At 45.8% G+C, this 17,395-nt stretch overlaps 1 protein-coding gene across 1 annotated transcript in view; it reads right to left on the bottom strand.

Moving 5' to 3' along the window:
* Window positions 1-17,395, bottom strand: part of CNIH3 (cornichon family AMPA receptor auxiliary protein 3) — a 621,447-nt gene that overhangs the window by 468,178 nt on the left and 135,874 nt on the right. The window contains exon 2 of the mRNA XM_085609126.1: window positions 10,841-10,909. Coding sequence (XP_085465252.1) covers window positions 10,841-10,909 — 69 coding nt within the window. The remainder of the gene's footprint in view (window positions 1-10,840; window positions 10,910-17,395) is intronic.

Genomic DNA, 17,395 nt, shown 5'->3' with positions numbered 1-17,395 from the left:
ACAATTTAAAGGTTAGCAAAAACTATTGTCAATCATGTATTGTCAATAAAGCATACAAAATAAACATAATATGTGTCTGTGTCTTTTATATACACCTTCAAACCACAGAAAATACAACTATAGAACTAACTCTTAAATGTTATTACACTCCCACCGAAGAGCAAAAGCTTACGCATTGGGAAGTACTTGAAAATAGTGGTGAAAATCCTGGAGGCCATGGATTCCAAGACCTCAGAAACTTCGGGTCAGATTTAAATAATGATCAAAGAGGAGGGTCTGCTCGTTCCTGCAGCCCTCAAGCACTTCCTTAGACATGGTGATGGTGCCCCTGCTTTACTTGTGGCACATAAGAGGCAGATAAGTATGGAAATAAGCTTCTCCTGAGGCATTATAGGGCGCTCCAGCCAAGAGCAGTAAATATTAGAGCAGCGGCTCTCCCACTTTTCCGGAGAGACGTTTATCCTCCTTTTCTCTTGTTTTTGTTTAATGTTTTGGGTCCCGGTCCGACCCGGGACACCCAAAGGCAATAATGATTGGTGGGGGCTGAAGGCGGAGACCCAAGGCTCCCGTAATGCCAGCCAGCCCCTGTACTCGCAATCACACCTCTGGTGCAGCGCAGAAGTCAGAACCTTTCTTTCTTCCAGTGGTGGCTGGTGGCATTTGAAAAAGGTGAGGCGTAAAATAATTGTCAAACTGCACTGTGGCAAGCGAGCGTAGCAAGCGTGCCGGAACAAACTACGGGGTGTTCAGGAGGGTTCACCCCCCCCCGAGAAAAGTTTGAAAAATGAGTGGACAAATGGTGCATTTTCAAGCAAATTTCAGAAATTAAAGTAGTAATAATACATTTAAATGACCTAACACATGAAGTCAAGTTGGAATAAAGTAATTAGAAGTAGCAATGAGAAGTAGACCTTAAAACATGTAAAATAAATTACAGCATGGGTTTTAGTGAAATGTAAGGTGTAATATAATGACTTTCTCAAGTAAATGTGCTGGAGATTAGACTCCCAAAAGAGTTGATCCCTTATTTAAATAAGTGCATGGCACACATACTTTGAGATGAGGAGGCCTGGAGTGCAGGTGTCTGTCTGTGAAGGGAGTGCACTGCCTTCTGATTTCTAAGCTGTAGGCCGGCATTTACAGCTACAATTTTCCACTCGTAGGCAACTTGCCTGCCACATTTGCAGACCAGGCTGTTTTCATCACGGACATCTGAAACCATCAAGCTTCCATTTTACTTCCTATCCCACAGAGTATTTCCCTGCCTTCTTGTAAAAGGCAAGACTGATATCTTGCACGTGACCGCCTCTGCGTTTGTGTTCACTGCAGGAATATAAGGTGCAAGAAAGTGAAAAGGTGTTGGGAGGTGCTTCTACTAAACTTATTGCTGATCGAGCCAGACACGGCCGTGAAATGGAAAATGTAAGGAGTACATTTAGCGAGCTTGCCTGAGCACGTATATGTCCAACACGAACACAACCTCAAACCCAATAGCTATCTGTGTAGGTTTTCTGCAGTGAATCACTTGTAACAAGGGGCATGATGAGCACCAGCGGATTTTCCTTTTAAATTGCTTAATGCATGTTCAGTATACTTCATCACTCTTGCCAAGGCTCACTTCAGTACTTTGCACACACAATTTCCCTTTGCAACTGTCCGAGAATTACATTGCCAGCAATTTGATGCAATATGTTCCGAGTAGATGCGATATAGACACATAGGCCACAGCGCCTACATGTGTATTTGTTATCAGTGTTCCATCCAGCTCTGATATATGTTCTTGGGAGCAGCTGAAACTGGAACCACATGTACCCATGTTTTATTTCTGTTTTCAAATCTTCGGTTAAATCAGTCAGTCAAAGTTGGCTTTATTTTGATATAAAACATATCTTTAAAAGCAATACAATACATCTATTTTTAAAAAGAAAATAAAAGGCCAATTCATACGAAAACAATTATGCAGGTTCAAGATACGAATGGCATAGATAAATTACATAAAAATTCCAATTTTTAAAACCATAATTAAACAACATACAAAAGCCTTTTTGATCTGATCGAACATGCCCAATTTAAGAACTTCGCCATACCGCAGGCGAATAAAGGGCGTGTGTCGGATTTTAAAATACGGAGAGCCTCACTACATTGTCTTGTGCCTAGCTCTTTACATAGGGGTTTCAGCCACCTGAGGCGAGGAGCTTTATATGCAGGACATTCAAATAAAAGGTGGGAAACCGACTCAATCCTGGTCTCACAGAAAGGGCAGAAAGGAGTAGTCTGTGCTGGTACCTTCCATCCTGCGGTCAACTCACACACAAGCAGCACACCTATCCTAAATTTAAAATATAAAGCCCTATCTCTTAATTTTGAAATGATATCGAGATAAGGCTCAAGTAGTGCCACCTCCTTTACTAATAGGAATTCAGCAGAACATCTACATAGATTGGGATTAGAGTTTCTGGAATCCATTACCCATTTCCAGTACAGTTTTTTCAGGACAGACTTGGATGGTGCGGTCCTGGACTGCCAGGCCCCTCCAAGACCCAACTCGCCCAGCAACCGCTTAACATCCCTCAACCATCCTATTTTATGCCAACCAGGCATTGATAAAACCTCATTTAGCCCCTCCGCATAACTAACAAGCTCCGGAACTCTCCATATGCGGGCCCAGAGGAGTAGAGGGCGCAACCTTGCCTGGTCTTTAATAGGACAGCAGCCCATGTCAAGGAGTAAGGGAAGGGTGGGGGTACTATAAGGGAGGCCCATTAAATCCTTCAAAAACTTATTTTCTGAACGGGTCAACTGATCCACATTCTGCGCCCCCAAAGCTCTGCTCCTTAAAGCACCGCACTCACCCCTCTTTCCTTGTAGATGTCAAGTACTGGGGCAATCAGTTTGAGGGTGGAGGACCGTTGTTCTTTGAGCAGTGCCCCCACCACCCTTTTATGACTTAGCAGCATTTTTTGGAGATGACAATTCCACCTCATGGTGTCAGAGAGGCGGATTCCTAAATAGTCAAACTCCTTGACTCTTTCTAGGGACACTGAGTTCAGTGCAGGTGGCCTACCCCTTTTTTGGGGGGGATTCAAGACCAAATATTTGGTCTTTCCCGTGTTAATTTCTAATCCCCTCAAATTACAAAAAGTTTGGAACCTATCAAGGAGGCTCTGCAGTCCAACTGGGGTCTTGGAGATCAAGAGGGTGTCGTCTGCAAATAATAGAGTGGGTATTCTCCTGCCCGCCAGGGATGGAGCATCTGAAGGATTTTGTAAGAGATGCTCCACCACTCCATTGACGTACAATGAAAACAGAGTGGGGGCTAAAACACAGCCCTGACGGACACCTCTATTTACAGTTATTCGGGCGGTCTTTTGGCCCTGATTGCCCCACCGAACCTGTGCAAAGTTTTCTGCATGGAACTTAATTATCAAAGATAATAAGTACGGTGGCATACCTAAATCTGACAACACCCCCCATAGGCGGCTGCGGGGCACTAGGTCAAAGGCAGTCGTAAATCTATAAAGGCAAGATACAGACTGCCTTTGCCCAGCACAACCACCTTCCAGTATAACAACAGCAGACGGAATGACTGCTCAATCGTCCCAGTACCTGACCTAAAGCCCGCCTGGAAATCAGAAAGTATCCTATTCTCCTCTACCCACTGGAGCATCCTCCCTAAAACCACCTTTCCTGCCACCTTTTGCGATGAATCCAGTAGGCTTATAGGGCGATAATTAGCTGGGTCGTCCCGACTCCCTTTTTTGAAAATCACGACCTCAGCGCCCATCCAGGAGTCTGGGAGAGGTGCATCATAGAAACTTGCATTAAGTAATGATGCAATGAGCTTTCCCCATTCTAATATATTAATGCGGATCAAATCCCCGGGTAGCCCATCCGGCCCGCAGCTTTATTTGGGACAAGACACGAAATCGCAACCTCTACTTCCTTCCCTGTAAACAGGAGGTCCTCACTCAGCCCGAAAAAATCAACCGAAAAAGTTTCAGCTGGATCTACCCCAACCCCGTAGCCACAGTATAAAGGTTGGAAAAATGGTCAAACCATGACGCCTCAGGGATATTGCATGTTATAAGGGAATCTATGGGTTTATCCCTGGTTCTAATTAAATCCCAAAAACCCTTCGAGTCCCTCCCAGCACTTGCCAGTTTTAGATCACACCAGAACTGATTTTCCCACTCTTTCTTCGCCTTACCAATAGCACCCCTGTACAACTTCCTGGCTGTACTAATCAATTCGGTATCCTTAAGTTTAACTGCATTGATTAAGTCCCTTTTCGCACTTCTTCAGGGAGCAGAATACCAACCAGGGTTACCCTTAGGGCGCCCCATCTTGTTGGGCCTATAACCTGGATTTCGCACAGTGAAGAGGTCACCTAATGCTTTGGTAGTATGGCTAAACAGAGTGGAAATCTCATGAACATTCGTCGCAAGGGAATCTAGTCTGGACAAGGCGTTAGCCATGATTGATCTTATTGCCACGATCTTGCCCTCATCGAAAGCTACATTTTTCCATTTTAGGCGCCTACCGCAATTCGAGGGACAAACATCGCTTGTTGACTTCCATGCCTGGGGGGCTTGCAGTTTCTCCCCAACCGTCCACATTGGGGACAGTGACAAAGACAGCGGATTATGATTGCTGTCAGACCAAGGGAGGACTGCCATATCCAACAAATGCCCCCAGAGCTTGAAATTCAGCAGGATATAGTCAATTCGAGATGAATGACCTACCCTATTGAAGGTGTGGGCCCCACAGGAGTCCGACTTTGACCGTCCATTTACTGCCCTCACACCATATTCCAGGGTTAGGGCATTTAAATGGATAGCACTTTGGGTCCAGCTCTTAATAGGTGGTATTAACAGGGGTGGAATGCCTCTCCTAACATCTTCTTCTTGAGAGCCTAATATGTCATCCTCGGCTAGGGGTTCAAGGGTGCAGTTAAAGTCCCCTGCTATCATAATATACGTTGCTGACCTACAGGATCTAAGTGCATCCTCTAAGCCCAGTAGGGTCAATGAGGGCGCGCCCCCTTTCGGGGATCTAACATAGATAATAAAAATCTCTAAAGTCCGCCCCCCAGAAGACCCTCTGACTACTAGTCTCTGCAAATCTGGGGACTTAGTTTCTATACACCTATTCTGATACCCCAATAAGATGCTTACCCAAATTAATACACTCGCCTGAAGGTCGACCTCTCCCAGCGGACGAAGGGGTTGCAGGTACAAAATAGGTGGTGTAACCAACCTTGTATCGTGGTTCCAGACACCAGGTTTCCTGAAATAAGCATATCCCGAATGACTCAATAAAAGAGTTCCATTCCGGTATGTCCAGGTTGCGAGAAATGCCCGCTATATTCCAGCTGACAATCTTCAGGACCTCATCATCAACTGCAACCTGCGCAGAGGAAAACCTCTGCACGGATAGACTATCCTGAAATCCAGAGTTAGTTGGTACATCACTTACTGGTTTCAGCTGGTTAGGGGCTTCCAGGGCGGACTCATCGGGATTTGAATAACCTGTTGACTCCACAATATGGGACACAGCACTACCCTCAAAAGAAGATAAGTTATAACAGGGTGGCCCCAAAACTACCCCTTTACAATCTAAAACACAGCTCTCCTCCTCCTCAAGTACAGCAGGTGACTTCATGGGAGGTTGGTAACTATTTTGTCAACAATCCTGCCAGGACCAAGTGGGAAATGGGCATGGATTTTGACGAAACAGGCTGAGTTGGGGGAGATTTTGAGGAGTTTGTCTGCCAATCCATCCCTCCCAACTAGCGATTCTAGCAGGCCGGGCGGGAGCTACATAGGGATTAAAAAAACTAAGATCACGCGTACCAATTCCTGTGTTGGGGCCCATACCACCCTCACTATTGTTGAAACTACAAACATAGCTGGCTACCCTAGGGTCTTCAAAATTAACTATAATACAGTCCCCCATTATGTCTTTGGGCCGGGTGCCTAACCAGCTAACCCTCCTCACATGGATAACCCGACCACCCAATGAGCTAGGGAGAGGTCTGTTTTCCTTTAGCCAGAATAGGGTTTTATTCTTAAGTTCGGCATATGACTCATGTTTACCTGGCTTTAGCACGGGAACCCCAGTAAGTACTGTCACAAAGGGCTGGCAGTCTGGGGGTAAGTTGACATTGGGGACAGGAAAAATGCTTGGAGCATTTCTTGGTTGTAAGATGGAAGTTGGGGTTATTTTGCCAGATTTGGTATTAGTTGTACCAGTACAATTACTATCGCTAGATTTTTTAGTCGTAGCGGTACCGCTTGTGCTTGGGCCCGTAGACCTCACAATCGTCACTGGATAGACAATGCTACCCAGTGCTGCGTTAGATTGCGCCGTTACCCCAACTGTGGTCGCCCCGAACTTTGGGATGGCTCCAGAGGAGGCCACAGTTTGCACCGCAGGGCTATTTACCTCGACCACCCCCTGCACTGCCCCACATGTGTTAGTTAGACTTATTGGGGCAGTAGGTGACTCTCGAGGAGCAAAATTCCCTACTGAGACATCCTCCCTAATTCTAGAGTGGAGTTTAATGAGAGATTTTAGGGAGAAAAAATGATCAAGAGTGACTTGCTCGAATCTGTCCAGTCGCTCTGTTAGCCCCTTCACTCTCTCTAGAACCGGGATCAACAATGATTTCATGATTTTTTCGAGCTGGGTGATTAATGGGGTCTCGGTAGGGGGGCCGTCGGCAGATTCAGGAGGATCGGACATCAGATCCACACATGTCTTCTCTACAATAGCACCAGTAACTGCTCCCCCTTTAAGCCCCTGTGGATAACCAACACCCACCCCTGCACCCTTATGGGACCAACCCACCCTACTTCCAACTCTCCTGGGTTTCTTAAAAGGTTTTAAGTAACTGCCCTTACGTGGACTAGCCAGTCGTTTCCTTTTGCTAAAAACTTGGCCATTTACTGCCAGTGGTAATGGCACAGAAGGGGCGGTGGAATCCTCCTGACGAGGTGGGGTAGCAACAGGGAGCAAAGGCGCAGATTTCCCAATCGGCCGTGGCTCTGGCAGGGCGCGCTCACCTCCCAGCGAAACCGCAGCAGACAAACTCTCTAGCCGGTCCAGGCTAGCCCTAATCGCAACAACCCGTGGGTGGTCAGGGTCTAGTAAAACATTAACTAAGGGATCAGATGCATGAACAGGAGAAACATTAACTAGAGGGTCAGTTGGGTGTACTGGGGAGGGAACTAATGCCAGAGAGCCCAACGATGAGCGTTTACCGGTCAGAGGTTCCCGAGAAAGACGCCGTTCCGTCATGGCGATTTCTTTCTCGATAACCGTAACAACCTGGGTAATAAATTGGTCCATAGTCCCAGAAACACAACCAGCGCCCGCCCCGCCTACCCCCCTCAAGCCCCTACCAGATCGGGTAGACATTGGCATAGAGACCTCAGCAAAGATAGTTAAGCCACTAACTGCGCCTAGAGAAGGAATCCTTCAGCTAACAATCCAATACACTCACAATACTTGCTACCCGTGCACCTCCTAAAGCAGATATCAGAGGGGTGGCCCAGCCCAGCATTGTCCAGCCCCGGACGGCCACAGACGGTCCCGCCCTTGTCCCGGGCTTCTCCCGGCATGCTCTTGCGCGCTCCCGCGCTGCGGCTCTGCGGCCTCCTTAAGTAGAACAAAAGGGGTGATAGGCGGGGGGGCGGGTCCGGCGAGTTGCTGATGAATTTCAAGTCAAAAAAGGCAGAGGGCAACAATGGCAACAACAGCAGACCGGTGGCAGGTCCAGAGAAACAGCCAGTAGGAATTCAACAAACAAAGTCCTGAATCCCAGTTTTAACTCTGTGGGCGGGGGGGCGGGTGCAGCAGGGAGAGCAGCCCAGGTGAAACAAATTGGGCTCGCAGGGACTCCTGGGTGATGTAGTCCCTGCTAACGTACTCGCAGCCCTGCCAGCAATAACACACCCCATGTTTTAAGCACAAGACAGCCCCTCTCTCAGCAGCAACTCTCGCTGGTGGAATGTGCGCTGCGGGACCCGCGAAGTGGGTCCGGCGAGTTGCTGATGAATTTCAAGTCAAAAAAGGCAGAGGGCAACAATGGCAACAGCAGCAGACCGGTGGCAGGTCCAGAGAAACAGCCAGTAGGTTAAATAAGGCTGCAGAGCTACAGAAGTGTATGTTTAGATAACAGTGTTCTTTTTTTGAGTCAGCTAAACCTTCCCGAATCACTGCTAAAGGATAAAGTGAGCATAATGTCTTTACCCGTGCTGTGATGGCATCATACCGTCTCCGGATAGACCGGTCTGTGGATATTTCAAATTGATCAGTAATCAAATTTATTTGAGTTGACCAACATTGGCAGCTGTACTAAGGACTGACCCTTCTTCCCATAGCATGTTCTTAAGTAAACTTTCTGGGGCACTCTTCAGTCATTAACAGTAGTCACGGTCGGCAAAACGGACGGGCAGGTGGGGGGTACGGTTATTAAAATAAAATATAAAACTTACCTTGGCTTCCTCCAGATCACGTGCCGCCGCCTCAGCTCTTGCTGCTCCTGGCCGCGTTTAACCTAGGCAGCCTCCCTCCCCTCCCCTAAGCCAATCACAATGCTGCAATGGCAGCGTTGTGATTGGTGCGGTGCAGCGGACAGCGCCCAAGCCGGGTGCCTGTAGGGAGGGCATTTTCTCTATGGAGGCTGCATGCAGCCTCCATAGAGAAAATGTAAAGTGCGCATGACTGGTTTGGTCGGCCCCAGAGGGCCGAAAAAACAGTCAGGGCCCAAAGCATTGGGCAAGCCACTCCCCCCCTGCCCACGAGAAGGACCGCCCACCCGCCCACCCCCAACCAGGCACTTCTGCTTTCTCGCAATGCGAAGAAGCAAAACATGAAATGGTAGTTTTACCATTTTATGTATCTGCTTCTCGCACTGCGAGAAAGCAGTGAGGCAACACTCACCCACCGCAATGGAGGAGCCGCCACTGCTTTCTTTTGCTCCCAACTACAGCGGGAGCAGCGCTCCATGGGCACAGGGAGCAGGGAGGTGCTCTTTGGTTATTTCAGGCCTCATGCTGGTCCTCTTCTTTTGTTCCGGGCCCACCATCAATGCGCTGGCCTGGGGGATGGGGACCCAGGCCCAAAGTAAATGGGGGCGGTGGCCCTATGCACGAGTGAGTGGGGGGGTAGCCCTATGCATGCCCGACCTTTGCAAAATAAAAATAATAAATCCTTTATTGATCCTCCTCCCTGGCCCACCCGGGGGGTATTCCAAGGGAATTCAGCAGAGCACCACATGCTGGGCTTTCCGTGGGGGGTCAAAGTTCACGAATCTGTAATTGAGCATAACTCGGGCCACATTGGGCCGATCTCAGCAATCTTGGGCTCATTTTTTGCCTGGTGGCAAACTCTGGAATCAGTTTCAGTAGGCCTCCTGACCAATAAAGGGATGCACTCTGGGGGAAGCTGAGCTCACTGGGTCCATGTGCCACCCTTCTCATTTTGTTGGACTCGTTCTCCTCTTCTCTTGTTGGGGCACAGAACTCAAGATGTTCCCCCAGCTGGCACTTAGAGGATGCAAGGGAACCTGCCGTACTGGTCCTGGAGAGACCCACTGGTCCTGGGGTCAGTTATAGCCAGAGTCCATAGTCCATTAGGGCACCAGGGGTGCTTGTCCCTCCAGCTTTCTATGGTGCTACCACCGTCCAATTCTAGTGTCCAACCCCAACAACTCTTTCTCCCCTTTGTATAAGAGCTTTTACATGGGGTGGACATTTCTAGAAGCCAGGCACCCCTGGCCAATCCCAGGGTCCCACATCGCCCCCGCCACCCCTGTACAACCCTCCTGCACAGCATGTTGGGACAATTCAAGATGGTGCCGTCAAGTGGACACTGTTCACATGTTCTCTGGGGATCTCAGCTCTGGCCCTAGCTAACATCATTGACAGGATCATTCCCACCAAAACTTCAACGCGAAGCCCCCTCTGTGTTTGTTCCAGATGTCTAGGCTTCCTCCTTTGTTCAGTGGACCTGGGCTGTCCTACCCCTTGTACAGTGTGACAGTTTATTAACAGATGCAGATTTTCTTCCCCACGCTTTCCTCCTTAGGAGCTGAGTGAAGTTTTGTTAATTACTCCTTTTGTGTGGGGAAGCCTTTGCTACCTCCGCTGGCGAACAGAGTAAATAACTTTGCCCAGCAGGGTGACAAAAGGCCTGGCCTCTGATTCTGAGCTGAGTCAGAGAAATATGAGCATTCTGGATGACCCATAAAGTGCACATGTAGAATCTTGGGGCCTGCATATTCAAACTGGGCTCATGTCTCAGCTCAGTTTCATACCTTATGGGACTTTGTAGGTCGAAGGGAAACAAAACTGCACTCTTAGGAAGTTTTCCCATTATGTGTATAATTTAGTGACACTGCAGATAAACCAGTAAACCCTACTGACCGTACTTATAAGTGCCCACTTATATTATAAGGCCTATCCCAAGTCACCATCTAACCTTGCAGAGTCCCCTCTGCACCAGGCGTCTGTGCTGGGCACAACAGTAGTCTCGTACAGGCAGTCTGCACACTTGTGCACATGCACGTGTACATATGTTTACATGTTTACATGTAACTAGCCAAGTGCCCCTGTCCCTAGCTGTGTCACAGAAGCCTTATCTTGAAAGGTATACACTGGCGGTAAACATCAACAGTTCATTTACCTATGTGCTTACCGGGGGTAAGACACAAATAGTGAGACTTCCCACAGTAAAAGGTCCAAAACCCAGTGATCAAAAAATCTGGGCATACTAAACCCAACTACAACAACAGGGAATATTCACAACACCAGAACTCATAACTGATGGTACTCACAGCATGTGCTGGATTACACTGATCTATTGGGCTCTTGAAATCCGTTCTAAGCTCATCGAAGGCGATTATCTGCACACAAAAAAGAGAAGGCAATTGTCATTCCTACAGGCCACAAAGAAGGTTACCAGACATTTAGAGGTACACATTAACTCAAGGGAATGCCTGTCAATCGTCAGGTATATTCAGACTTCTATTGGAGATATTTTGGTATATAACGTAGCTGGTCTCCAGGTAAAACACTGCTCACTCAAAATGTGAGTATTCAGTTTTAGCATTGGGTCAGTTAGAACTGCATTTGTTATCCTGCCCTACAACAGGAAAAAGTACTTTTTCACAAGATTTTTCATCCAAAGGGACTGAAACCACAATTCATGCCACATGTTGGCATAATATGATTTACAAAGAAAATAAATGATACATTAAAAAGTGTTTTTATGAAATGGTGTGAAATCTCTGCCCTTGGAACATTGTGAATTGGCATGAACATGCTAAAGAAAGATTTAAGAGGCTAAATTCATAATTCCTTTGGTGTATACATAAAGTGGAATTTACAGGTGGAAATCCTAAATCCTGAATCATCAACCAAGTGCAAATTTCTAATCCCATACATTCTAAGAATGTTACGAATGGAAAAAATATTAGATATGTATTGTATTTCTGGAGTTCGAACATGGGCATTTCCAGGAAATTAATAATGGGGCGGGGGCAATAATGGACACCCTCAAAGTAATCACTCTGTGCATATTCACAAGCAGTGTAACTCAGGTGGAAAAGAGTTTCTTCTAACACACATGTTTTTTGGTGGTTTATAGGAATGGATTCCTCACCTCTAATAATATTTTCAAGCTATGGAAAGACAAAAATGTGCATGTGCTAATGAACATTTCAACAATGTTTATTCATTACAATTTTTCGCCTTGTAGACAAATGCACCCAAGTACATTTTAGTGGGAGTATGACTATAAATGTACAACTTGTGCCTTTCCATGTGTTCTCCTTGGGATCTTTGTGAATTTCTAAATAGACTAAAATAAATTCAATTGATAGGAAAAAGCCTAAAGCACATCGAATTCAGACTTTTAAATGTTTGTTTCTGATATGCCTCATGATGATTAATGCACCTGTTCAGTGCTGATCTGTCGCGTCACATTACAATACTGGGGGAGTAGGCGGGCAGTCTAGGCGCGGACGGTGCATTTAAGCCGGGCAGTTGCACGCGTCAGCTGGACAAGGTGACAGAGCTACTACCTGCCTCAGACTCCAGCGCTATTTCGCTATTTTAAATTCCCCGTTTTAATATTTGTTTTGCTTATAATTTCTTCTTCCCTGATTTTATCTGAATCGCGGCCCTCTTACCCGCATTATAAATTGTTTCAGCACCGCTGTTTGGCGGGTCCTGTCCTTGGGGGAAGCGTGGGTGATCTGTGGACGCCATCTTGGCTTGGGGAACTGCTGGGTCATTGTTGGGCACCATATTGGGGGAGTAGGCGGGCAGTCTAGGCGCGGACGTGCATTTAACCCAGCCATTTGCACGCGCAGCGGTGATGCGCAGTGGTGGGCGCCCTCCCTGCGCCGGAGTCGCGCCAGAGTCCTGCCCATCTGCGCTCGTCCGCGCTTCGGCAGGGCTAGGGCAGGCCACGTAGGAGGTTGATCATGCTTGCGGCGAGTTATCTATGCAGTTTCAGGAACAGGGTGAGTGGATGTGTGCATGGAGCTCTTGACCCTCTTTCCGGCCCTGTGCAGTGTGCTGGGTGCAGGTTTGAGCTCCCATTGTCCATGCCTATTAGGGCTTTACAGCCCCCATCAAGTGTTATTAACACTGTAAACTGTCCTCCTGTCGCTCACAGGCAAACCACTTTTAAAATATTTCACCTAAATGTGAGGTCGTTAGTCTGTCACTATCTAGATGTTTTTACTTTACTTACTGATGAAAGACCGGATATATTTTTTTTAACGGAATCTTGGTTACATGACAATGCTACGGCGGCGATAAATCTTGCCTTGCCTACGGACTATACTATGTATACTTTACACCGTAATTCGAGAGGTGGAGGGATTGCGGTCGTGGTAAGGACATGTTATCCTTGTGTATGGAATGCTGTAAGTATAGCGGGTTGTGAAAGTGCTCACTTCGCTATCTTGATGACCTCTCAATTCACCTTTTCTGGTCTGGTTATTTACAGACCCCCTGGTCCTGACGATGCCTTTCGGACAGCTCTTCCAGAGGTGGTCTCCTCTTTAGCCCTTAGATCAGCAAATTTTAGCATAATAGGTGATCTTAATCTCCATATGGATGCTCCTCAATCCTCTGCGGTGTGCAGTTTTCTCACAGATCTTGAGGCATTACGACTACATCAGCTAATTTGCGGTCAAACTCATGTAGGGGGTCATACCTTGGACCCCTTCTTGACGAATCTGGATAATGCAAAAGCACTGCCACCTAAGCCGATAATCTGGACAGATCACTATCTGATTGATATCCGGTTTACTTTGACCGTTCATCCTTTCAGAAGTACCACACCTGTCGTTTTTAAACGACCTTGGAGGAATTTGAATCTGGAGGATTTTCATCAGCTTTTACTACAACATCCACCAGAACATCCTACTGATGTTACCTCCGGGTATGATTACTTTTGCAAATGGTTGACCCAGGCCTTAGACATCTTAATACCAGCAGGCTGGAGTAAGACCAGGCCTGGCCACTCTAGCCCATGGTACGATGAATCCCTTAGGCTCCTCAAGGTCGCCTGTAAAAGGGCAGAAAGAGCCTGGCGCAAGGCGTATGACCCTATCCTTAAACAGGGTTATCAGGCCAGCATTAAGCTATATCATCGAGCTATTTGCAAAGCACGGGCCTCTTTCTACTCCTCAGAATTAAAGAACTGTGCTAACCCAACCAAATTAATCTTTAAGGTTCTCAAAGATTTAACCAATAGGAAAACCGTTGTGTTGGGGAATGGCTCTCAGGCTCATTGTGAAGAACTAGCGTCTTTTTTTGTGGAAAAAGTGGATGCGATTTACAGATCCTTTCCCTCCTCTACCACATCCATTAACAATGTAGAATCTATGTATATTGTCTCTAGTCCATTGTTAGTGCTTCCTGTGCCATCTCAGGAAGAATTTGATTCCCTAGTGGTGAAGGTCAAATCGGGTTCTCCGATGGACCCTCTGAGACCTGCACAATTTAGGGAATCCGCTGAGATCTGTCTTCCGTTTCTTCACAATCTCATCAGGTTATCTCTTAGTTCTGGGTCGGTACCTATAAGATGGAAGCAAGCCATGGTTATGCCGATATTGAAAAAGTCTACTTTAGACCCAACAAAACCAGAACATTACCGGCCCATCTCTTTGCTTCCATGGGTCTCTAAGATTGCTGAGGCTCATGTTAATAATATTCTATCTGGTCATCTTTTAAACACAGGTATCCTTCATCCCTCCCAGAATGGCTTCAGAGCAGGCCATAGCACTGAGACAGCTTTGGTGGCTATGGTTGAGCATCTACGAAGACTGTTAGACTCTGGACAGACGGCGGCACTGATCCTTTTGGATCTTAGTGCCGCTTTCGACACTGTTTCCCACCCTATTCTGCTCCAGAGATTAAGAGAAGCCGGAGTGGAGGGTACTGCTTTAGATTGGTTTCGTTAATTTTTGGCTGAGCGTACCTTTAAAGTGTGTACATCCCCCTATGAATCTTCTCCTCGCCTTATTTCCCAAGGAGTTCCGCAGGGTTCGGCACTCAGTCCGACCCTGTTTAACTTGTATGTGAGACCGCTGATGGGGGTTGCCAATAAATGGGGCCTAACCATGGTGTCATATGCCGATGACACTCAATTAGCGGTCGCACTAAATGAGAATACTGCGCTGAATGCCTCCAATTTTCAGAGAGCCCTTAGGGAGGTGGCAAGCTGGATGACCGATAACCGTCTCCAACTTAATGCCACTAAAACTGAAGTTTTGGTGTTGGGCAAAGAAGCTCACCTTTGGGGAGACGATTGGTGGCCGTCAGAACTTGGCCAAACTCCTATTCCGGTAACCCAGGTGAAGAATCTTGGGGTTTTGCTTGACGCCAACTTATCATTTACCCCTCACACAAAAAAAGTGGCGGGTACCTGTTTTGGTGTTCTTCAGAGCCTTAGGCCTATTTTTAAATTTTTCGACGCCTCTACTAGGCAACTTATAGTTCAGGCCATGATTCTCTCTAGATTAGATTATGCCAGTGCACTTTTATTGGGCACCATCCAAGCAGAGCTCACACGCCTTCAGCGTGTGCAAAATGCGGCCGCTCGAATGTTGATTGGTTTGCCTAAGTTTTGCTCAGTCAGGCGTCCCATTTCTGATCTTCATTGGTTGCCCGTTAGGCAGAGGATAAAGTTCAAAGTATTGTGCCTGGTTTTTAAAATTCTGAAGTTTGCCTCTCCACCTATTTTAGCTCAGACCATCTCCTACTACACCCCTGCTAGAACACTACGTTCAACGGGTCAATTCCTGGTTAAGGTTCCCCGTTTAAAAAAAGCCAGAATGGGCGGCCGTTCATTTGTGGTTTTGGCAGCGAGCCTCTGGAACACACTGCCTGTTAGCATCCGTTCTATTTCTGACTTGCTGCCTTTCAGAAAAGCTGTGAAAACTTTTTTGTTTCCTTTGGTTTAGTGGTCGTGGCTGGTACTATATATCTGGTGTTATGTTGCTCGTCCTTTTATAGCGCCAGGACGCCGCTTGGCTGTGGCATCTGTGCGCTTTATAAATATAAAATAACATAACATAACATAAATGTAAATTGTTGTTGCACAGCACAATGCATTACAAATGCTGAAAGGCTCTTTTTGGTTGAATTTGATCAAGAAAACAGTTTACAGGACAATAGTTATTGAAGAGTTGTGTCTATTTCGGAGCACAATTATGAAGAATTCCTTTCTGGCACCTTAGATAATGTCTGGAGCATCTTGCGTCATTTGCTCAAGTCAATATGGCTAGTGAATCTGGAGATCACCAGAGGATCTTAGAGATGTTCATGGGCAAATACAGTTCAGTGACAAGTTAAAAGTCATTTTAATATCCACAGACTATTTAATTCATGATCTGGAGATTTACTCTACTGCAAATCCCTCACTTATCCACACATTTAAATGATAGTATGGGGTACATTTACAAGCCCCGTTGTGTCGCTTTTGCACCACGCAACGTGGTGCAAGAGCGACGCAACACAAAAAAGAGATTTATGAAGCCATGCAAGGCCACCTTGTGTGGGTTCATAAATCTTTAGTAACGTAACGCAGCGCAAATTGCTGCTTTGCATTACTCTGCGCCCGGGAGGCATTTACATGGGTGTTGAGTGGTGTTACCACACAACATCCATGGATTTTGATTCATTCCCAAAGTGTATATTTATTTCTCCTCATTTTTTCCTCTCTCTGCAGCACACATAGAAAGAGGAAATGCCTTTCAGAATTGTTTTTGAGCAGGAATATGGCCCTTCCTGCACAAAAACAACCCTGCATGCAACACAGGCACTCTTGCTCCATGGTGCAAAGGTGCTTGCATTGGCGCTAAGCAGCCCATTGTGCACCAGTGCAGGGGAAAGGGCAGGAATGCGTAGTATTTTCGATACAGCACATTCCTTCTCTTTCCCTGTAACATAGCGCAGCTTTCATGTCATGAGTAATGTAATATGTGAGGTCGTAAGCAGCTAACTATAACTGCTGAATTTCTCTGGTTTTGTAGAAGTGGAATGTCAGCCTAACTATAAAGTCCCTGTAACCTTTGTTTTTTTTCAGTGAATTCCTAAGGTTTTTTGTAAATTCTACTTCCTAACTAGAACGCCCCTGTAACCTTTGTTTTTTTCAGTGAATTTCTAAGGTTTTTTAAACGCTAATTCCTAACTATACCTTCTCTTTAACGTTGAGGTTTTTTCAGTAAATTTCTGAGGTTTTTTTAATTCTATATCTGAATTGTAAAGTCCATTTTATTTGAACCTCTTAAGATTTTAGTATTTTCTTTCAATAATTGAATATTATATGTTATATTTATTTTATATACCACTCATTTTTTGATTTGCTATGTGTTTATCAGAAAGTGCATTAATAACTGGTTTTATTTTTAACAATTTTGTGAGTCGGCACAACATTGTTGCATTTACTGTGAAAAATCTGCGATCAGTAAATGTATTTCACATACTGAAAAATACACTTTTTTAAATAAGGTTTAAGACTAAATATTTAGTATGAAATGATGGAGTGCACTTTAAAAATGAAGGCAACAGAGTGTTTCTAAGAAACCTTGAAACTCTGCATCCGGTCTTATGTGTAGCAGCGATATACACACAACCAACGCAATGGCTCTTGTCAATGCCACTTGAGTGCCCAAAATATTGAACACAAAATTCTAAAGGTTTATTTTTAGTTTTAGGGGTTTGTCATGACAACGTCGCGATCCACGCAGAAAACAAAAGCAGACATTAAATGACCACCCACACATCCAAAAATAATATTTAAAATAATCCATTATGAACATTGCACTACACATATTACTATATACATAATTCTTTCAAAGCATGTTTAA

The sequence above is a fragment of the Triturus cristatus genome, chromosome 6, assembly GCF_964204655.1.
Source record: "Triturus cristatus chromosome 6, aTriCri1.1, whole genome shotgun sequence".
NCBI lineage: Eukaryota > Metazoa > Chordata > Amphibia > Caudata > Salamandridae > Triturus > Triturus cristatus.
This window is presented reverse-complemented; position numbering and strand designations above follow the sequence as displayed.